The sequence below is a fragment of the Ursus maritimus genome, unplaced genomic scaffold (genome assembly GCF_017311325.1).
Source record: "Ursus maritimus isolate PB19 unplaced genomic scaffold, ASM1731132v1 scaffold_35, whole genome shotgun sequence".
Taxonomy (NCBI): domain Eukaryota; kingdom Metazoa; phylum Chordata; class Mammalia; order Carnivora; family Ursidae; genus Ursus; species Ursus maritimus.
In genome coordinates this window covers 23512204-23533214 of record NW_024426119.1, presented here as the reverse complement: position 1 = coordinate 23533214, position 21011 = coordinate 23512204, and the positions used below count along the sequence as shown (strand labels likewise).

Here is a 21011-nt window from a genome sequence, read left to right as displayed (position 1 = left end):
TCTTTAAATTTCCAATTTCTTTACTATTATCTATGTCATGAATGTACGTTGCTGGTTGAAAGAGTAAGCAGATTCCGCTGACTTCAACAAATACGGAGCACCTCCTATATTTCAGGCAGAGGGCCGAGCACTGGGGATAAATACAGTGTAGTTTCTGGTATGAAGAGGCTCACAGTCAATGGGAAGCCTAAAGTGAACTAAGTATTAAAATGCTGTGGTTTGGGGCGCCTGGGTGGCACAGCGGTTAAGCGTCTGCCTTCGGCTCAGGGCATGATCCCGGCGTTCTGCTCTACTCTATCTCTGTCGGATAAATAAATAAAATCTTTAAATAAATAAATAAATAAATAAATAAAAAATAAAATAAAATGCTGTGGTTAACTCTAGCCTGTGGGAGCACAGAGTACTGATTGTTCCACCTGCCTGGCATAGATAGTGAAGAGATTTCCAGAGATGATTAGCACAGGAGCTGAGCCCTGTTGGATGAAAAAGGTAGAAGAGAAAGAGCATATTACAGGTTTAAGAAAGGCAAGCAGTTCTGTGGGAGTATAGGCAATGACAGAAAGGCTAGCTGGAAGCTTGATTGCAATAGGTGCTTTGATGTAAAGAATGGGAACAGAAGTTACTAAGGAGTTTTCAGTAAGAATATCTTTTGATCTGAGCTATTTTACAGAAAGAAAATGGTCAGGAATGTAGATGGCTTAGTACAACCTGGTCCCGCTTAGAGGAACTATATTCAATGTGCACACTACACCAGCAAAAAATCTGAAGCACTATCTCTGTACCCACATAGCAATGCCATTGTTTCCCACTGGAGGAATTTATTAGGAGACAAAATTTAAACTATATTCTCAAAAAGAACACACAAACAAAAATACTATATACCAACAATAAGCTATGAATATAAATAGGTAAGTTACTGAAAAGAGAGTTAATAAATATTTAAAAAATAATAATCACTCTCTGTAGGAACCAATTAATTTTTAAAACAGCGAGATACCTGTTTATACTTATCTAGTTGGCCTAGATTTTCTAAAAGATAATACTCAAAGTTGCAATGACACTGTAAAAAAAAAAAAAAACCACTCATTTGTTCAAATGCAAGGATAAATGGGCACGAACTTACTCAAAAGTAATTTAACAGTATGTATTAAGAATCTTTTTAAAAAGGCAATGTTGATTCCCTAGAAATATAGCCTAAAGAAATAATTAGAAATGCATATGAAGTTTATAAAAGATGTGCCTCAGAGAATTATTTACAAAAACAAGAAAATTAGAAACAAACTAATTATCCAACAATAGGGGAACATTCAATGCAGCTATTAAAAATGTTTTCCAAAAAAATGTTTAATGCCATATGAGTTATCATGTCAAAAAAAGTGGAATACAAATTGTATATATTGCATGGGTTTTTGCATATATGCATATTTGCAGAAACCAAATAAATACAGAGGTGAGGGATAATACTTTTCTCTAAAAAGTAGAAATTTTAACTGTTCTAGATTTCTTACATTTTTAATTGATTTTAGTTAAAGACGCACCTCTTCCAGGAATTCTCCTCTGACCCCCAGACCGGGCTAAGTACCTGTCTTCAGTACTTGCATGGCAGTAAATACCCCCATCATCATACACATCATATTGAAACTATCCACTTGTTTATCTCCCTCCTCCACAAATTGTGAATCCATAAAACAAGCAATGGCACATTAATCATCTTTGGTACACTAAAGATACTGCATATTTAGGGAACTAACATAAACCTAAGCATTCTTTTTTGGTTCAGAACAGCCATATGTCTGGTTTTAATATACTGGAATAATAATTCAACTGGACCCAGTGAGATTGGCTCTATTATTGAGCCCCATCGGTTTTTCCAATTCAAGCCATTAGGTTTGGGGTATGAGCAGGAACTACAACATTCTCCCATGCCCCAACCTAGCAAATGAATTTGAGCTCCCAAACTAATCCACTATCCCTGGACCCTGAAGGTAAATTTGACTTGGTGAAGGTCCTTACACATCTGCTGCCCCATGCCACATAGACCATAATTCTGGAAGTCCCTGGAACAGCTTACAGCCTTGGGGTGAGGGCTGATATATCAAATGGTGTTTCCATTTCTCATATTTTAGAGGAAAGGGGTTGATAAAGTCCCTCTAATGTAATCCCTTTATTTCTCTCTAACATTACTGAAGTCCCAAAGTCTCTAGAATTTTCTGCTTCCTGCATATAGCTAGATGATGACTTTCTGCCTGGAGTAGACTCTGGTCTTTTCTATTAGGAAGATGAAAGCTTTTGGTCAGAAAGTTGCCCTTTCAATCACTTTCTGGTAAGCATTCTATATTGTATACTCCACTGTTCTCCAAGGTAAAATTTCTCTCCTTCAGAACAATGACAGGCCGGCCTCATACTCTCCCCAAGCCCTCTATGTTTTCTAGCTATCAAGTGGTTTCAGACCTTATGGTTTTATTTGTTATCTGAAAAAATGTATTTAAATATGTGTGTAAGCAATCTTCTCTCTTCTGAATTTCTTTCCTAATCACAAGAGTCACTGCTGGGAATTGCATTTTTGACTCGGTTAATTGGGAGGTCTCATGCCTGGGATGGTGGCCAATAATTAGGTACCATTTGAATAGAACTTATATTAGTTCAACATTATCAGCACCAGATTTGAAACTCAACATCAACAAATTTGCATGCCAATTCTAAGCATTTATGCTATGGTCCTTTGCATATTTATTTGTATGAACTCTGCTATAATCTCTAAGAGAGACATCTAATATTCTAAAGTGTTCTCAACCCAAAAAGGCCTATATTGAATATTGTTTTCCTATCACTTTGTATCTTGATTCCCGTGTTCTTTCTTCTTTACCCCTAAAAGGAGAGTGAGAAAGAGATACAGAGAACGGATTAAATTTGGAATACAGAAGAGATAAAAAAGAGAATCTGAAGATATTTGCCAATTCAGAATGACGGGTATCTCTGTTAGTCAATACATAAGAAAGAGTGACAACATCTCTGTGCCTCAACACCCACAAGAATTGAGGCCAAAGGCAAAGAAAAGAAGAATAAGAGTCTTATGGAACTACTTTCTGTAATGAAGGACCAAGTGAAGAAAAAGGAAAAAGTCCAACAAAGAAAATAGGACATATGCTAAGCAATATTTCTCAAAGTGAGAGGTGATGTTGTAGCAGGTCCTATTACCTGATGGGGAGCACATAAAGGAAGCCATGACCCTTTTCCTATTTTTTTCTTTTTCTTGTTCTTACTAGGAAATTAGGCTCTGTTATTTTTAAAAAAACATTAACCTATTTCCATCACCCCATTTTTAGAAAGAAATATTAGGTGAAGTAAGGCAATTTCTATTAAAATCGTGTACCTGACAACTTATGGTGCATAGCTGTGACCCCAGAACCCATTTCTAATAAAGCAAGTGTTGGCAGAGCTGAGTCCTCGGGGGGGTTAAATCTGGCTGGTCCAGCCCCAGCTGATAGAGATAGTAAACAGGCTATATGGTAGAGGTCAGTAATTTCCAACAGATACCTAATAACTAAGTCTAGAGAGGGGGAAAAAAAAAGCCCTCAGCTCTCCCCTTTTGGCAGAAAGCTTTACTTTTTTACATTTTAAAACTATTTACAGTTCATATGGTTTCCAGACCCACTCCCCAGAAGGAAGGGCACAATTCCCTGCCTGAGTCTATGAGCTCTCCACATGTGATTTCCCAGGCAGTCAGCCAGATGAGCATTTGATTTGAAAATTAAGCCTTAAATTTAGCAGTGTGAAGAGGGAAAGTATGTCTGAACACAAATGCCTGGAAAGGGGTAAGGTAACCAGATGAGGCAAGCTGGATTAACAGGATTCGTTAGCCAGGCAATTCAGAAAGTCCTGCCAGAGGGAAACATCTGATGCAAACACAAAGAAGCCCATCTCTGCTTCTCTGTTCGAGTGTCTTGGGCACCCAGGTTATGACGTTTTTGCTTTTCTGACATGCTACAATCTGGGGATAGCTGCAAAAAGAAACAGTAAGCATTGCTTCGGTGAGCTCTGCTAATTCAGAAATGAGGCCCAGATGAACCTAATCCTCTCTCTTTCTTTACACAGTCCCATGCATGGTAAGGTACAGCAATCTCAGGGAGACTCCCAGTAACCCAGGGCACCTGGATTAAAGATGGGTTTCGTAGCCAATGATCCCAAAGCAGACAGCACTGTCAAGTGGAAATGATGGCAGACAACGATGTGCACCGAACACACAATATGTGGATACCTCCCCTTACTCCACATTAGCTGCAGGGAAGGAAGGGGGCGGGGGGAAGAGGTAAATAACTAAAAGAAATTCTGATCTTGCCTCAAAATGATTCATTTAATTAACTTAAATGCATTTGGTTCATAATTATTGAGCACTGACTACATGCAGGACATTGTTAAGTTAGGTGATAGGCAGACGGAGATTATCTCAGGCTCCAGTAACTCACAGTACTGTAAGGACAGACAGACAAGTACAGCAGTAGGCAACCACCTCTCTCCACATCTTTCCTGGAGCTTCTCCACTGCCTTCTCTCCCATGAAATAGGCATGAGCTTTTCCAAAGGTAAATCCTTCTATGTATTCCTTCTGTTCTTAGGGAAAAGATGCAAACTCTTAGCATGGTCTTCAAGTCCTGCCTCTGACTGCTTTTCTAGCCTCATCTCACACTGCTCCTCTCTCAGTCATACTCTCTCTGCTTCAATCCCTGCTAATCACCATCCTCCTTCCCTCCGCAGGGCCTCCCCCACATAAAACCTTTCTTTAGATCCATAATCTTTCCCTTAGCAGCATTTCCTTCAGCATGTAACTATACTCTACTTAGCATGATTATTTTATGAAGTCTACCTCCCCCTTCCCAGACACTAAGCTCCATGATGGCACGAGATCATATCTCTTTGGATTCACTGCATTTCTAGCACTTGGAAGATCCTATAAAGTTCCTCTCTTCTTTCCCCCAATCCATTCTGTAACTTTCTCTTTTATATCTGACTCCTCTCTTCCACCACCACCACCATCAACATAATTGTCATCTTCATCACCACTATTACCATCTGATCCATCCATATACTTCCAACCTCCCATTTTCTATTACATCTCTTTATCCTATAGAGCCACTCACTGACTTCCCCTCTTTGGCACCTCGCTATCACGGCAAAGCTGAATGAAGAGTATCAGAGTCATAGTATTTGGGGGCTGGGAGGGACCTTGAAGTAACTGGCCCAATGGTACTCAAACTTCAGTATAAGAATTCCATGAGGTGTTAATTAAAAATAGCACCTTTCCCAAATCCTCCTCTTCTCTCCCTTCCTCTCAGCCCGCTATTCAATTACCTTTTCAATGGCTGATCTTTCTTCTATGACTTATTCTGAGACAATATCCCTGCTACCAGGGAGTCCTCCCATGTGGGTGCTCCCAAAGCAACTCTTGCTTCCTTTTATCATGGTATCTATTGCTGAAAAAGAAGTCTGTTTATTTGTCCCCCTCTTCCCCTGGATTTCAGGCTCCTTAAAGGAAGGAACATGGGTCCTAATAATCCTTGTACCCTAGTATCCTGCACAGTGGCTGGAACAGACCAGTGTTACATAAATATAGGTGAATGAATAGATTAGTGGTGAACATGGATCCCTGCCACTCCTCACGGCCCCTATAAAACTTCCACTTCATGTCCCTGATGACGCCCCAGCACATGCTGATTGACACACATCAAAGCAGATCAGCTGAATGAAATGGATCCACTGTTGACAAAACAGCTCCTTCAATCTTCACTAATTCTCCTGTGTTCTCCATGAAGCCCTCTCCAGCCTCAATTCCATTTCTCAATGTTGCACTTTCCTTCTTTTCCCCTGGAACTCCCCCATACTGAATTTAACATTGGACTCTAGTCACATTTAAAATCCAAAAAAAAGATGTGGTACGCATATACAATGGAATATCACGCAGCCATAAAGAACGAGATCTTGCCATTCACAACATGGATGGACCTAAAGGGAATCATGCTAACTGAAATAAGTCAGCCAAAGACAAACACCATATGATTTCACCCATATGTGGAATTTAAGAAACAAATGAACAAAGAAAAAAAAGACAAAAAAATAAACTCTTAAAAAAAATAAAATAAAATAAAAAATAAACTCTTAAATACAGAGAATAACTGGTGATTACCCGAGGCGAGGTGGTTGAGGATGGGTGTTGAGTAATGTATAGAATTGTTAATCATTATGTTAACATAATGACTAACATAAATATAACACTATATGTTAATTATACTTCAATTTAAAAAAGGATCCAATAGGTACTGATTATGAAAAAATGCTGCTTCTTTTCCAAAGCTTACAGAAAGCATATTCATTGCATCATGTATTTTCCATTAAAAAATACTATCAACATTCTTCACATCTTCAAAATCTATTCTTTCTCCATCGTTAGAGTCCATTTCATTCCTTCTGTTCAGCATCACGATCTCAATTTCACTTTTTCTTCCTTGTCTCTAGAAACTGGTACACAATGCCACTGCCAGAGTTTTCTTTCCCAAAGTTGCTGACAATATCACTCTTACAGCCCCCAAATATCACAGGTTCCTCTGAGTCTTTGAATCTAGCTTAGAGATCAATACTTTTACTTTCTATGTTCTGTGCACCTCTTAATTTTCTTCTATCGCACATCTAATCCTCACCAAAGATCAACAAGTAGAGAGCATTTTTTTTAATTCCTGATATGAAATAGTGAAATAGATCTTAGTTTTTGAGAAGAGTACTCAAGTTTAAAGGTAGTCTAATGTTCCCTTGAGTTACAGCTTCAGGGCACCATTTCCAACCAGCTTCCCAAACACTACCAAGGTTTTCTACTACCTGGCATACATTTATCTACAGAGTCTATGTACTGATGAGAATTTCTGAAAGTTGGATATCCTAATAAAATGAGTCATTTTTGCTCACTTATCTTACCTATCAGCAAAAACAATGAAACGTGAGAGCATCATGGCAATTCTAGAAATAAGCTTGTTGCATACCATATATGTATGATGTTGCATTTAAAGCAGAAATTATGTCTTAGTTAACTCTGCATCCCCAGCATATAGCATTCTGCCTCACAGATAATAGGCATTTAATAAAGGTGTACTGAGTGAAAGAATGAACAAGTGATCAAATGTAGAATCTCTCAATTAAAAGCGAAAAACAACTCAGTATTATTTTCCTAGATCTGCTATAATAGATTACCACAAACTGGGTGGCTTAAAGCAGCAAAACTTTATTCCCCCACCGTTCTACAGACTAGAAGTCCAAAGTCCTGGTGTCAGCAGGGTGGTGCTCCCTGTGGAAGCTCTAGGAAAGGATCTGTTCCAGCCTCTTTCCCAGCTCCTGGCAGCTTTAGGCATTCCTTGACTTGGGACTGTAAAACTCCCATCTCTGCCTCCATCTTCACATTAATCTTTTCTGTGTATCTTCCTCCCTTCTTTTCTCTTATGAAGACACTTGTGGCTGGATTACCAGGATGATCTCAAGACCCTTAATTATATATGCAAAACCCCTTTTTTAAAATAGATCATTCACAGGGGGAAGGGGCACGTTCAAACCACAACAAGAGGATATAATATAATCTCAAGTATTTTTAAAATGAATATTGTGTATAGGAGTAGAGAGGAAAAAGCAAAGATGGAGGAGGAAAGGGAGTGATAAAATGCCTTCACAAGCACACTGTAGTTTGCTCTGATCTGGGTGATGGAGTCAAGAGAAATTTCTATATTTTATTTATAGTCTTAAGTTTTTTAATTCTATACCCACAACAGATAGTATACCAATCTAAAATGCATGGAAAAAATTAACCCATTGAGATTATCTCAGGAGATCTAAAGAAAATGCCACTATAGTAGAAATGTATGTATAGTTAATTAATGATAAGTAGTCAATTGACAATGTTAGTAACATTTGTTTAGTTTGGTATAGACAACCTGTGGGCTCTGATGAAAACCAAATTTACTCACTATAATACTATGATCTCATTTAGCTTTCAGATTTTAAGATCTTAAGAAAGCTTTGCCTCATTAATGTTCTAACAATTAAAATGCCTTTGTGGCTTAGGTGTGGGATTGTTTCTCCAAAAGAAATCCTATGACAACTGAGAAGAGATGCATAAACCTATTTTTAAAAAGAGAGAGAATCAAGTTTTAAATGTAACATAGAGTTTGGTGTATTTTTTACTTTCATTATTATCTAAGAGAAGTGGGTCCTAGTTACAGAAGAGCCTTCTATTTTGGTTAAGCAGCTGTGACAAGTTTGAGTTCAGAGCCAAGGAAGAACCAAATTACTTTGAGTAATAAAAGGGAGATAAATATGAGGGGCCCTAAACACTGAAAGAAGAGACTGGAGCCAACTACACTGAGCACTGAATGGGGGAAGGAGAGATTACAAAGGCCATCAGCAGAGAAAGAGAACTAAGGGGAAGAAAATGTTAAAATAGGATTTCACAGTGTTAGTTGTGGGGTGTGTAAAATAAACTTGCTAATTTCTATCCTCCCCCCCCCACTCAAATCTTCAGTCAACTCTACCTTGCTCTCTAATGCCTTTATGGGGAAAGGGGCAGGGGATGTCTCTGAGGGAGCTTTAAGAGAAGGAAAAGGGAGCAGCTAACATCTGGGTTACATCAACTTTAAAAAGACATTAGGAGATGCCACTGAAAAGCTCATGTGCAGAGTTTTGAAAGTGTTATAATTTCCTATTTTTTCAAGATGAACCTCATTGGGGAAATAGTCATCATTCAGAAATCCACCACTTTAAAAAACTGTATTCATGCAATATAATAATTGATTACAATGGAAGATCATTTATAGGAAATATAACAATGTCACAGCTTCATGGCCTTCCATCTGCAAAACACAGAAACTGCCCAAGAAATTATCAATCCGGGGGCGCCTGGGTGGCACAGCGGTTAAACGTCTGCCTTCGGCTCAGGGCGTGATCCTGGCGTTATGGGATCGAGCCCCACATCAGGCTCCTCCGCTATGAGCCTGGTTCTTCCTCTCCCACTCCCCCTGCTTGTGTTCCTTCTCTCGCTGGCTGTCTCTAACTCTGTTGAATAAATAAATAAAATCTTAAAAAAAAAAAAAAAGAAATTATCAATCCAAGACTTAAGAAATGGAAATTAATTTATCAAGGGCGAAACTATTTTTGAAACACTTTTACTGTGAATTAGTAGCATGAGCTAAAAATTAAGTTAATTTTTGAATCACTTCCACTGAGTCCAAAAGTACCAAGACCACTCCTATTAGCTTGCTTTTGAATTCATTGTTATTTAAACCCACAATGGTGTGTCTTATTAACATTGTTTAAAAAAAAGAATCAAAATTTTTGCCTCAAATTTTCTTTTAAATATGCAGACCCTAAATTGCTGCCCCCTACGCCCAATAGTACCATCATAACATACAAATTATCTGGGTAAGCCGGACATAAACTCAGTGAGTTTGTGTTCTGCCTGTGCTTAACTACAGAAGTCTCCACTCCAATTACAAGCCCACAAACCCAGATGAAGAGGAAGTAACTCAATGCAGGGCATATCGGTCCTCCACGGGATCAACAGAATCCCAGAACCTCTCCCCCATTTACAAGAAGCATACAGACACACGACATATGTGTCAGCTTCAGGCTCGGTAAGTTCAACGACATTGTATTTTTTATTGCAGGTGCTCAAGGAGAAAAAGAAAGCGTATTTAATAAGAATAATCACCCTCTTACCCAAAACTGACATTTGGAATCAAATCTAGCAGAGGGGGATACCGTATATGAAGTCTCCCTCTTCTGGATAAGTTTTTTCCAAGAATTCAGCAGCAAATGATAGATCTTTTGACCATCTGTTCATATACCTCTAATCTGGCAGGACAAAGAAGGGAAGAGTTCCTTCATAGTTGTCTGAAGGATCTGCTAGCCACACTTCTGTATCACTGCCCAAATTTCCTCTAGGATATCTGCAGTTCAGAACCGATGCATGTATATGAGTGCTATACAGCTAGTAACTGCAATATAAAATTTATACTCAAACTGTTTCAAATTATTGACGTTTGTGGATTTACATGGGCCACTAATACATTTTTTAAGATTTTATTTATTTGAGAGAGAGAGAGTGTGTGTGTCTGTGTGTGCGCGTGCACAGGCCATGGGGGAGGGGGGAAGAGGGAGTGGGAGCGGGGCTGGTCCCAGGACTCAGATCATGACCTGAGCCAAAGTCGGATGATTAACCAACTGGGCCACCCAAGCCCCAGCCACTAATACATTTTTAAAGCAAAACATGGGGTATTTTTTTGTTTTCATGTTGCACTATGATTAAGAAGAGATAAACCTGGAACCTGGTGGTGATGGTCTGACAGCCACCCACTCAGGAAATAATTATGTGTGATGGAACTGAAACCTCCCATGGTTCAGTCAATATGCTCAACCTGGTCCTACTCACACTTAATTCCTGGATGTTCTGATAAAGGCTGTTGTCAGTGGACTAAGAAACAATGCTTCAAGTTCTCATTACTTCACATAAGAAATAACGTGTTCATGTAATCATCCTAGCTGAGTTTCATAAACGCGTCACAAAAACTCAGTCTTATGGAAAAGGGATCAATTCAGAAAGATCAAGAAATTATATTTTAAAATTGAAACATACTAAATATCAAGCAATAGGAAAATGAGTTATTTGAATTATGAGACATGCACTCAACCAAATGTTATACAGCCCTTAAAAATTATGTGTATAATGACCATATTAAAGACATTGGGAAAATGGTAATGACATGATGTGAAGTGAAAACAGAAGGACACACACACACACACACAATTATAAGACATCTTGGCACAGAACAAAAGACAATAAGGAAAAACAAGAAAATAGTAACAAGAATTACTTTTGGATAGCAGGAAGTATGGATATTATTTTCTTCCTTCTACTTTTTCTTATTTTTCAAATTTCTCTAATGGACATATGCTATTTTCATAACAGGAAAAAAAAGACTATATGCTAAAGGAAAAAAATGAAACAAAATTTTCAATACTGATATCCAATGGAAGTTATCAATCAATCAAAATGGAAAAGTTGATTAAACAAAAAGAAAATTTGTTCCTACTGAAATTCGTTTTCACAATTATGCAGCATCTAGGATTACCAGACTGGAGTAGTGCAGAGACGATACACTGCAGTAGTAAAAGAAAGTCCATATTTTTCCCTATAAATACACAGTTTCCCCCCCCCAAAAAAAGAAAAAAGACTGAATAAGATTGATGTGTGTTTCTATGAAAGAGCTTGAGAGACTTAAGGAAAATTTACTGATGCCCAAGAAAGTATAAAATGAAATGTATCGCACAAAAAGCTGATGGTCAAGAGCCATTTAAAATCTAGAGATGTTGGGGCACCTGGGTGGTGCAGTCATTAAGCGTCTGCCTTCGGCTCAGGGCGTGATCTCAGCATTCTGGGATCGAGCCCCATATCAGGCTCTTCCACTATGAGCCTGCTTCTTCCTCTCCCACTCCCTCTGTTTATGTTCCCTCTCTCGCTGGCTCTCTCTCTCTCTCTATCAAATAAATAAAATCTTTTTTTTTAATTGCTTTAAAAATAAATAAAAATAAAATAAAATCTAGAGATGTCAAGGAAACATCCTGACTGGAAGGGTACTTTCACTGCAGCATCTGAACCCACACTGCTCTAGTGCAAAAGTGTAAGTTCAGAAGATGTCAGGGAAATAAAATATTAAGAAAAAGTGATATTGAGCCTATTTGTTAATAGTGACACAAACCATAACGCTGGCAGCCTGTAAGATCTCACAGGGAATCTTGGGCTGAGAATCAAGAGACCAGGCTTATAGCACAGAGTCCATTTTCTTCTCTGCTGAGTTCTCTCCCATGTATCTAAAGGTGTTATACTAAGCAGTGTCATCCAAAAGAAATAGAATGCCAGCCACAAATGTAAGCCACATAAGCAATTTTCAATTTTCTAGTAACCACATTTAAAAAAAATGCTAAAAAAGAGCTTTTCCCTTAAGGTCAGGAACAAGACAAGGATGTCACTCTCACCATTTTTATTCAACATAGTACAATAAATCCTCGCCACGGCAATTAGGCAACAAAAAGGAACAAAAAAACATCCAAAATGGTAAGGAAGAAGTAAAATTCTCACTCTTTGCAGATGACATGATATATATGTAAAAAACCCTAGACTCCACCAGAAAACTAGAACTGATAAATGAACTCAGTAAAGTCGCAGGATACCAAATCAATGTATAGAAATCTGTTGCATGCTTATACACTGATAATGAAGTAGCAGAAAGAGAAATTAGGAAAATAGTCCCATTTATAATTGTACCAAAATAATAAAATACCTAGGAATAAACTCAACCAAGGAGGGGAAAGACCTGTACTCTAAAAATGATAAAACATAGGGGCGCCTGGGTGGCACAGCGGTTAAGCGTCTGCCTTCGGCTCAGGGCGTGATCCTGGCGTTATGGGATCAAGCCCCACATCGGGCTCCTCCGCTGTGATCCTGCTTCTTCCTCTCCCACTCCCCCTGCTTGTGTTCCCTCTCTCGCTGGCTGTCTCTATCTCTGTCGAATAAATAAATAAAATCTTTTAAAAAAAATTTAAAAAAATGATAAAACACTGATGAAAGAAAGTGAAGTTGATACAAACAAATGCTCATGGGCTGGAAGAACAGATATTGTTAAAATGTCCATACTACCCAAAGCAATCTGCCTATTTAATGCAGTTTCTATCAAAATACTAACCGCATTTTCCACAGAACCAGAACAAACAATGCTAAAAATTTATATGGAACCACAAAAGATCCCAAGTAGCCAAAGCAATCTTGAAAAAGAAAAACAAAACTGAAGGTATCACAATCCCAGATTGCAAATTATGTTACAAAGCTGTTGTAATCCAAACAGCATGGTACTGGCACAAAAATAGATCCACTGATCAATGGAACAGAACAGAAAGCCCAGAAGTAAACCCACAATTTTATGGTCAATTAATCAACAAAGGAGGCAAGACTATGCAATGGGAAAAACACAATCTCTTCAACAAATGGTGTTGGGAAAATGGACAGCTACATGCAAAAGAATGAAGCTGGACCGCTTTCTTACACCAGACACAAAAATAAACTCAAAATGGATCAAGGATCTAAATGTGAGACCCGAAAGCATAAAAAATCCTAGAAGAGAGCACAGACAGTAATTTCTGACATCAGCTGTAGCAACATTTTCCTACATAAGTCTCCTGAAGCAAAGGAAACAAAAGTGAAAATAAACTATTGTGAGTAAATCAAAATAAAAGCTTCTGCACAGAAAACAATTAACAAAACTAAAAGACAGCCTACTGAATGGGAGAAGGTATTTGCGAATGATAATCAGATAAAGGGTTAGTATCCAAAATACATAAAGAGCTTATACAACTCAATGCCCATAAGAATAATAATCCAATAAGAAAATGAGAAGACACAGAAGACATTTCTCCAAAGAAGACATACAGATGTCCGAAAGACACATGACAAGATGCTCAGCATCACTAAGCATCAGGGAAATACAAATCAAAACCACAATCATCTCACTCCTGTCAAAATGGCTAAAATCAAAAACACAAGAAACAAGTGTTGGAAAGGATATGGAGAAAAAGGAACCCTCCTGCACTGCTGGTGGGAAGGCGAACAGGTGCTAGCACTGTGAAATACAGTATGGAGGTTCCTCAAAAAATTAGAAATAGAACTATCATATGATCCAGTAATGACACTACTGAGTATTTAACCAAAGAATACAAAAACACTAATTTAAATGGGTAAATGTACCCCTAAGCTTATCACAGCATTATTTACAATAGCCAAATCATGGAAGTATTCCAAGTCTCCTTCAATAGATGAATGGATAAAGAAAAAATGGGGTGTGTGTATATATATATATATGTGTGTGTGTGTGTGTGTATATATGTATATGTATATATATATACGCATACACATATATATAAATAATTTACTGGAATATTAGTCATAAAAAAGAATGAAATCTTGCTATTTGCAACAACGTAGATGGATCAAGAGTATAATGCTAAGTGAAATAAGCCACTAGGAGAAGGACAAATATATTATTTCACTCATATGTCGAATTTAAGAAACAAAACAAATGCACAAAGAAAGAGAGAAACCAAAAAAACAGACTCTTAACTACAGAAAACAAACAGATGGTTACCACAGGGGAGGTGGATGGGAGGATGGGTGAAACAGATGAAGGGGATTAAGAATACACCTATCTTGGGGCGCCTGGGTGGCACAGCGGTTAAGCGTCTGCCTTTGGCTCAGGGCGTGATCCCTGTGTTATGGGATCGAGCCCCACATCAGGCTCCTCTGCTATGAGCCTGCTTCTTCCACTCCCACTCCCCCTGCTTGTGTTCCCTCTCTCTCTGGCTGTCTCAATCTCTGTCGAATAAATAAATAAAATCTTAAAAAAAAAAAAAAAAGAATACACCTATCTTGATAGCACCGGGTATTATATGGAACTGTTGAATCACTGTATTGTACGCCTGATACTAATATAACTCTGTATGTTAACTACACTGGAATTAAAATTTAAAAGAACAAAAATTTTCTTTAAAAATCAGGTAAAGTTCATTTTAATAACATATTTAACCAGTATATATAAAATATTGTCATTTCAAAATGAAACCAATATAAAAAAATCTTAATGACATATCTTATATTCTCTTTTTTGATGCTAAGGCTTCAAAATCCAGTCGGTACTTTATATTTAAGAGCATATCTTACTTTGGACCCACCACATTGCAAGTGTCCAGTAGCCCACATGTGGCTAGTGGCTGCCTAACTGGATAGCAGGAGATCTCTACACGCCTTTCCTTGTCTAAAATCCATATGAGTAGAAATGTTGATGGGACAGAGCAAATTGGAAGTTGCCTAAATATGTGAAAGTCAGCAAATGATTCCACAGTGGACAAGATACATAATGGGAAAAGAAATAAAAGACAAAAATGGGAAAAATTAGAATTTAAATTTCTGAAAGAAAAACACGGCAAAGTAATTGACCAAATTTTTGACTAAAGATGTGAGACAATTAAAAAAAATTAAGCATTACAGAATTATTTCTTTGTAGGGATATTTATTATGTGGAAAAACTACGCTTACCATTTTAAAAATTAATGTAATTCCCTTCCTTAGATACCTTTTAAAATTAGAGAAATGTAGACACAAAGATACATACATGGACATAGGATGGCTTCAATTGGGAGTTCTCAACTTTACGTGCATCTTAGAAAATTGAACACTGGGGTCTCACCTCCAAGACCCTCATTTAATTACTCTGGGGTGTCACTGGGGCTCTGATACAATGGGCAGCCCAGGTTGAAAGGCACCAGATTAGATGACCTATGCGGGGACTAAACCCTCTCATTGTCCCTCACCTGCCCAGGTGCTCCCAGCATGGTCAAGAATGTTAGCACAACTTGAGACACCCTCTCAAGAAACACTAAGATAGCTATTGGTATTCATACATGCCATCAGCAAATGGTACAGTAGTCCCCCCTTATCTGCAGGGGACACATTCCAAGACCCCCACAGATAGTACCAAACTTTATACTATGTTTTTTCCTATACATACATACCTACATGAGACACAGTAACAGACTAACAATAACTAATAAAATGGAACGATTATAACAATATACTTAATAAAAGTTATGTGAACATGGTGTCTCTCTCTCAAAATATCCTATTGTACTCACCCTTCTTCTTGTGATGATGTGAGATGATAAAATGTCTCCATGGTGAGAGGAAGTGAAGTGAATGACACAGGCACTGTGATGTAGCATCAGGCTACTACTGGCCTTCTGATGATGTGTCAGAAGGTAGATCACTACTTCAAGACCATGGTTGAGCACGGGTTACTGAAACCATGGAAAGCAAAAGTGCAGGGAAAGGGGGGGCTACTGTATATCATAGCTCGAGGCAAAAATGTGCACTTCCTGTTCAGCAGTCACGTTAATTTCTACAATATGGAGTCATGTCACCTCTCCTTAGTTTTTAAAACTAAAGTCAGCAAGTTTTGTCAAAGGCTAATATAACACGTATCACCTAAGCACTTTCACATAACAGATTGCAAATACAGAAGATTGGCCTTAATTTGAAAGGAATATAAAAAACGAAATCAAAAAAAAAATTGAAAAAGGAGGTTATAAAAGGAAGGGTTTTATCGCTCTAATTATTTTGTGACTTAGGTTTACAGGGCTTAGCATTACAGCTTACACAATGCTAAGAAAAGAGATGAGTAATGTGTATAATACAAATATATATATTACATACAGATAAACTACACCTATAGTATGTAACTATGCTTATATTCCTACGATTGTATACAAAGCCCTTCCAATACAAAATAGTGAAGTCCATACTTACACAACATTCATGAAGGGGCAGAATTCTAATGTAGGCTCTTACTTCCCATGGGACCTGGACAAGTCACTCCCTTTCAGGGCCTTAATCTCTTTATCTCTAAAATGGAGCCCTATTACCCACACCTTGGGGGTTTTTTATGAAAGTTAAATGTGTAAGCCCTGCAGCCCACACATGCTAGTTGCTCAATAAATAGTATTGAACCTGAACGTAACTGCCCACCTTCCTCACTTCTGAGCACAGAAGAGAGAACTACAGCCCAGAAGGAAAATTAATTGCTCGAAGTCACACAGTGATCACTTACACGGACCCGGGTTCCCTGAAATTGCTCAAAGTCAGTGATCACTTACATGGACCCAGGTTTCCTGACTGGTGCTTTCATCCCACCTCCTTCCCCTCAGAAATGTCTACCCTTAGGCTGACAATGCCTCCCCTCTTTCCAAGACAAGCCTCTGATGGCTCCTGCCCTAGCACGAAGACCCCAAGTCCAAGACTTCCTGCTAGGAGCACACAAAGGAAGCCACAAGTACCTGGCTGTACCCACCCCACTATGACACTCGCCTCTGGCAACACCTGGGCTTCCCTGATCCACTCCAGGCATCTTCCTTTATTCCCGGATTGGGACCCACGAGTGCCAAAGAAAGACCCAAAAACATTTTCCTAGTATTTTCCATGAACTTTGCAATAGGATCTTGTACACGTGAACTACTGTTTCATATTAGATTCCCTAGAAACAGATCCTGAGGTAAGGATTCATGTGTAAATGATTCATTAGGAAAGTACTTTCCAGGAGAAACCGGTAAGGAACCTGAGAAGCAACACTGGGGAAAGGGAAAAAGCCACACAGGGTGTGACTCCGGGCAAAGTCCCATCCTGTGTCTGATCCCAAGGAGTGCCTGAGGTGACAAATAAACCTCATAGCTTGCTCAACTTGAGGCAAGGGCACTGCTCTTTCGTACTCTTGCACCCATCAGTCTTTGGCTCCAGTGACTCAAGGGCTGTGTTCTGAAGAAAACAGCAGGTGCAAGCACTTATGAACAATGCACACAGAAGCCGGGGATGAGCACAGAAGACAGTGGAGATCTAGGCAGAGCCCCAACAGTATTCTCTACAACCATCGGCTCCAAGGGAGGACTCCAAGCTCCCTGGGATATCTCAGATCTAAGCCCATTTGATCTCTCCAATTTTTCAAAATCTGAAAAGTAGAAAGCCAATCTCCATAGCCTGAGTACATTGTACAAAGACCACCACCCCAGCCACTGCAACTGGCCAATAATGGAACTCAGCAAAATTAAACATATCAAGCTCCTCTGGAAGATTGGTCTTTCAACAAGGATACTTGCTACTGCTCAGTCTGAAAATTAAATAGACATTGTGCTCAAGGGATACAGATGTGATCAAGAATGACCCCTGCCCTAAAGGAGCTCACAGTAACGGGTAATCTTATAAACTTACCAAATCCTAAAGAATGCTCCATACTCAATGATACGTGCTTCTCCCTTCGACTTTATAGGATCAGCAACAATACATATCAAAAGCTCACCCGTATGGAATTACAAAGAGATGCTACTTCATAAGGAATGAACAGAAAGCTAAATGAAACCACAAAAGAGTAAAACTAATACTCCTTCTAACAATAATGATAACGATAGCTAGCATGTGTGGAAGGCATACAATCACCAATTTCTGAATATGTAAGTTCCTGGATTAATCCTTTGGCCTCCAAGTAGAGGCCCCAGCATCTATCACTGCCCAGGTATTGCCACAAGATTTAACTGGTAATTTGAGGGACATTAAAAGATATGCTAGGGCCATTATTTCAAATGCATTATGTAATTGTACATATTTTAAACATACTTTATATGAGATGATACTTCAAAGGATTAAGATTTATTTTCAAATGTTCCTTGGGGAATTAGTCATACCATATTAATGGCAGATCTAATACACAGTCAGAATTGCAAGACTCGAGAAAGTCCAGATATGCAACAATACAGCTCAAAGCTACACGTCACATTAGCTTACAAAGATTCACCACCTCTTTGGAACTTGCTCCAGACCACAGAATCATTTAGGGTCAAGACTAAACTCATCCTTAAAGTCCCTCTGAGCGTAAAATCCGTGCTTTTAAACACAATACTATAGTGGCAACAATTAAAAACCTGCTCACATTGGAAATGAACCACCTGGTTCCAGGCAGCTCTATGGTTTATCCATGTCACACCTGAATCACACTTTCAGAGGTTCTGTCTCTACCACTGTAGTTTTAAAGTATGAACATTTTCCTTCATTGTGCATTTAACACTATTTTCTAGAAGGAGCAAATACAGAAACACTGTACGTATTCGTTACATTATTAGTGATCAGTCAACATTTTAGTTATGGAATTCTTATCTAGATTACACCTAGTTATGGAAAGAGATTAATTACTTCAATCCTACCAATTATTATCTAGATTACACCTAGTCCCATCTTTATCATTTATTGGAATTTCCCATTTCACGTGATTATTTTAGGATATTTCCTTTAAAAACTATATTCTTCACAGTATCCAAATGATTCAAAATCATCAGCAAATGTGATTGACTGCCAGAATAAAGTATATTTAGGGGGCGCCTGGGTGGCACAGCGGTTAAGCGTCTGCCTTCGGCTCAGGGCGTGATCCCGGCGTTCTGGGATCGAGCCCCACGTCAGGCTCCTCTGCTATGTGCCTGCTTCTTCCTCTCCCACTCCCCCTGCTTGTGTTCCCTCTCTCGCTGGCTGTCTCTATCTCTGTCGAATAAATAAATAAAATCTTAAAAAAAAAAAAAAAAGAATAAAGTATATTTAAGTTTACTTTGTCACGTTATTATTCGCAAAAAAAAAAAAAAAGGCCAAAGAGTAAGAAACAGTGGAATAAAGGTTTGAAATTTACTTTTGCTAAGTTTTCTGGAGGTGTTTCTGCTGTTATTAGTGTATAAATACATGTTTTAAAACATTTCAAATTCAAGAATCATTCTCATAAATATTGATCAATTTAAAAACAATAAAAATCTGTTATGGTGGCTAATCCATTCCAAATTCAACTCCCAAGTAAATGTAAGATTCTTATCACTATCACTTGATACAGTAACGTGTCAAAGTCTCTCTAGCAATATTTCCCAGAAATTAACTAATTAATTATATATTTATGAAATGTCGACTACATACAAGACATAGCATAGATGCCAATTTTAAGTAGTATTAGATCTAACAATTGATAGTGATGCGTCTGTGCTCCACAGACCAAACTCCATAGGGATTTGAAGTTGAATGGGTGGCACAAGCATTGGCTGAACGTTTAAAAAAAAAAAAAAAAGCCACGAAGATAAAATTTACTTACGTTGTAGTTTTTAGTAAATTGAAAGGGAAAAGTAACATGTACTTAATTAAAAGAGAAAGCCACCAACTGTCAAGACCTGTTTTGTGGTCCCAGAAATCTTAAAAATAACCCAAAGAATCTATTTCTTACTTGCTGTCGATGAGCACTTCAGATAGCCGGTTATTCACTTGATTATCACTCTTATGGCGAAACTGAAAGTCAAAACGTTTGCAAAAGAAACATATTAAATCATACTTTGTCAGCACAAATAGGAGCACTAAAAATACTTTGAGTTCATCTATTTAGACAATAACACCGTCAATCCAAAATTAGCAGAGTTTACGCTTACCTTGAACCCAGCTCCATGTGTTCTAAATGTGAATCAATACCCTTCTCACTAATCCTTACTCTGGGTGTTACCAATGGAAAAAGCCTAGCCACATGCTCTAATTCCCACACATTTTTAGGTGCTTCTAAGAAGACAATATGTTCTTGACTCTGCCACACAGTTCCAGAGAAAACTATACATTTTGAGATCTTCAACAAGGAAAGGAGGCTTCCATTTCTCTCACATATGTGCTCAATACTTCATTGGAACATCAGTCATTCTTTTTTATGGATTTCTTTGAAGCCAAGAAATTACTTGTAATAACATGTATTTTTATTCTCCAGAAATTCTAATTGTTAACAGTAATCTTATGAAATACTGAGCATTTAAAACAAAACTCAAAATACAATACTGAACCACATTTGGTATGGATTTGTTTTTTTTATGCCCAAGTGATACTATTTCTTTTTGTATATTCCAGTAATGTAAACATCTTATACTGCTTAGAAGAATCCAAGTATTATGAGCACTCTACTAAACTCATAAATTAACAGCCATTCAGATAAGACTACTGTCAAAATTAGTGCTTTTTCATTAAAAAAAATTCAAAACACTGTATCAATATCACAATATATAAAATGTTTCAACTAGTCCTTCTCTTTTTCAATATCCTTCCCAAACCTATCCCAATCTATTATGCTATTCCCAGTGCATGCAATTACTCTGACTGCCAGGTACAAGTTAGTGGACACTATCAGGAAAAATACGATACTTAGCATTTGCTAATATGAAAACATTTATAATATCAGTAGAGGACTAAACTAAGCCAGCCCATCACTGGCATGCAAATTTCTCCTTCCCAACAGAACAACAGAAATATTATTTTGTCTGAGTATAGCTTTTGATGAGGGT

At 38.0% G+C, this 21011-nt stretch overlaps 1 protein-coding gene across 1 annotated transcript in view; it reads right to left on the bottom strand.

The window, feature by feature from the left end:
• The window catches only part of ATP8B4 (ATPase phospholipid transporting 8B4 (putative)), a 208033-nt gene that overhangs the window by 129762 nt on the left and 57260 nt on the right, over positions 1-21011 (bottom strand). The window contains 1 exon segment of the mRNA XM_008705952.2: positions 19922-19983. Coding sequence (XP_008704174.2) covers positions 19922-19983 — 62 coding nt within the window.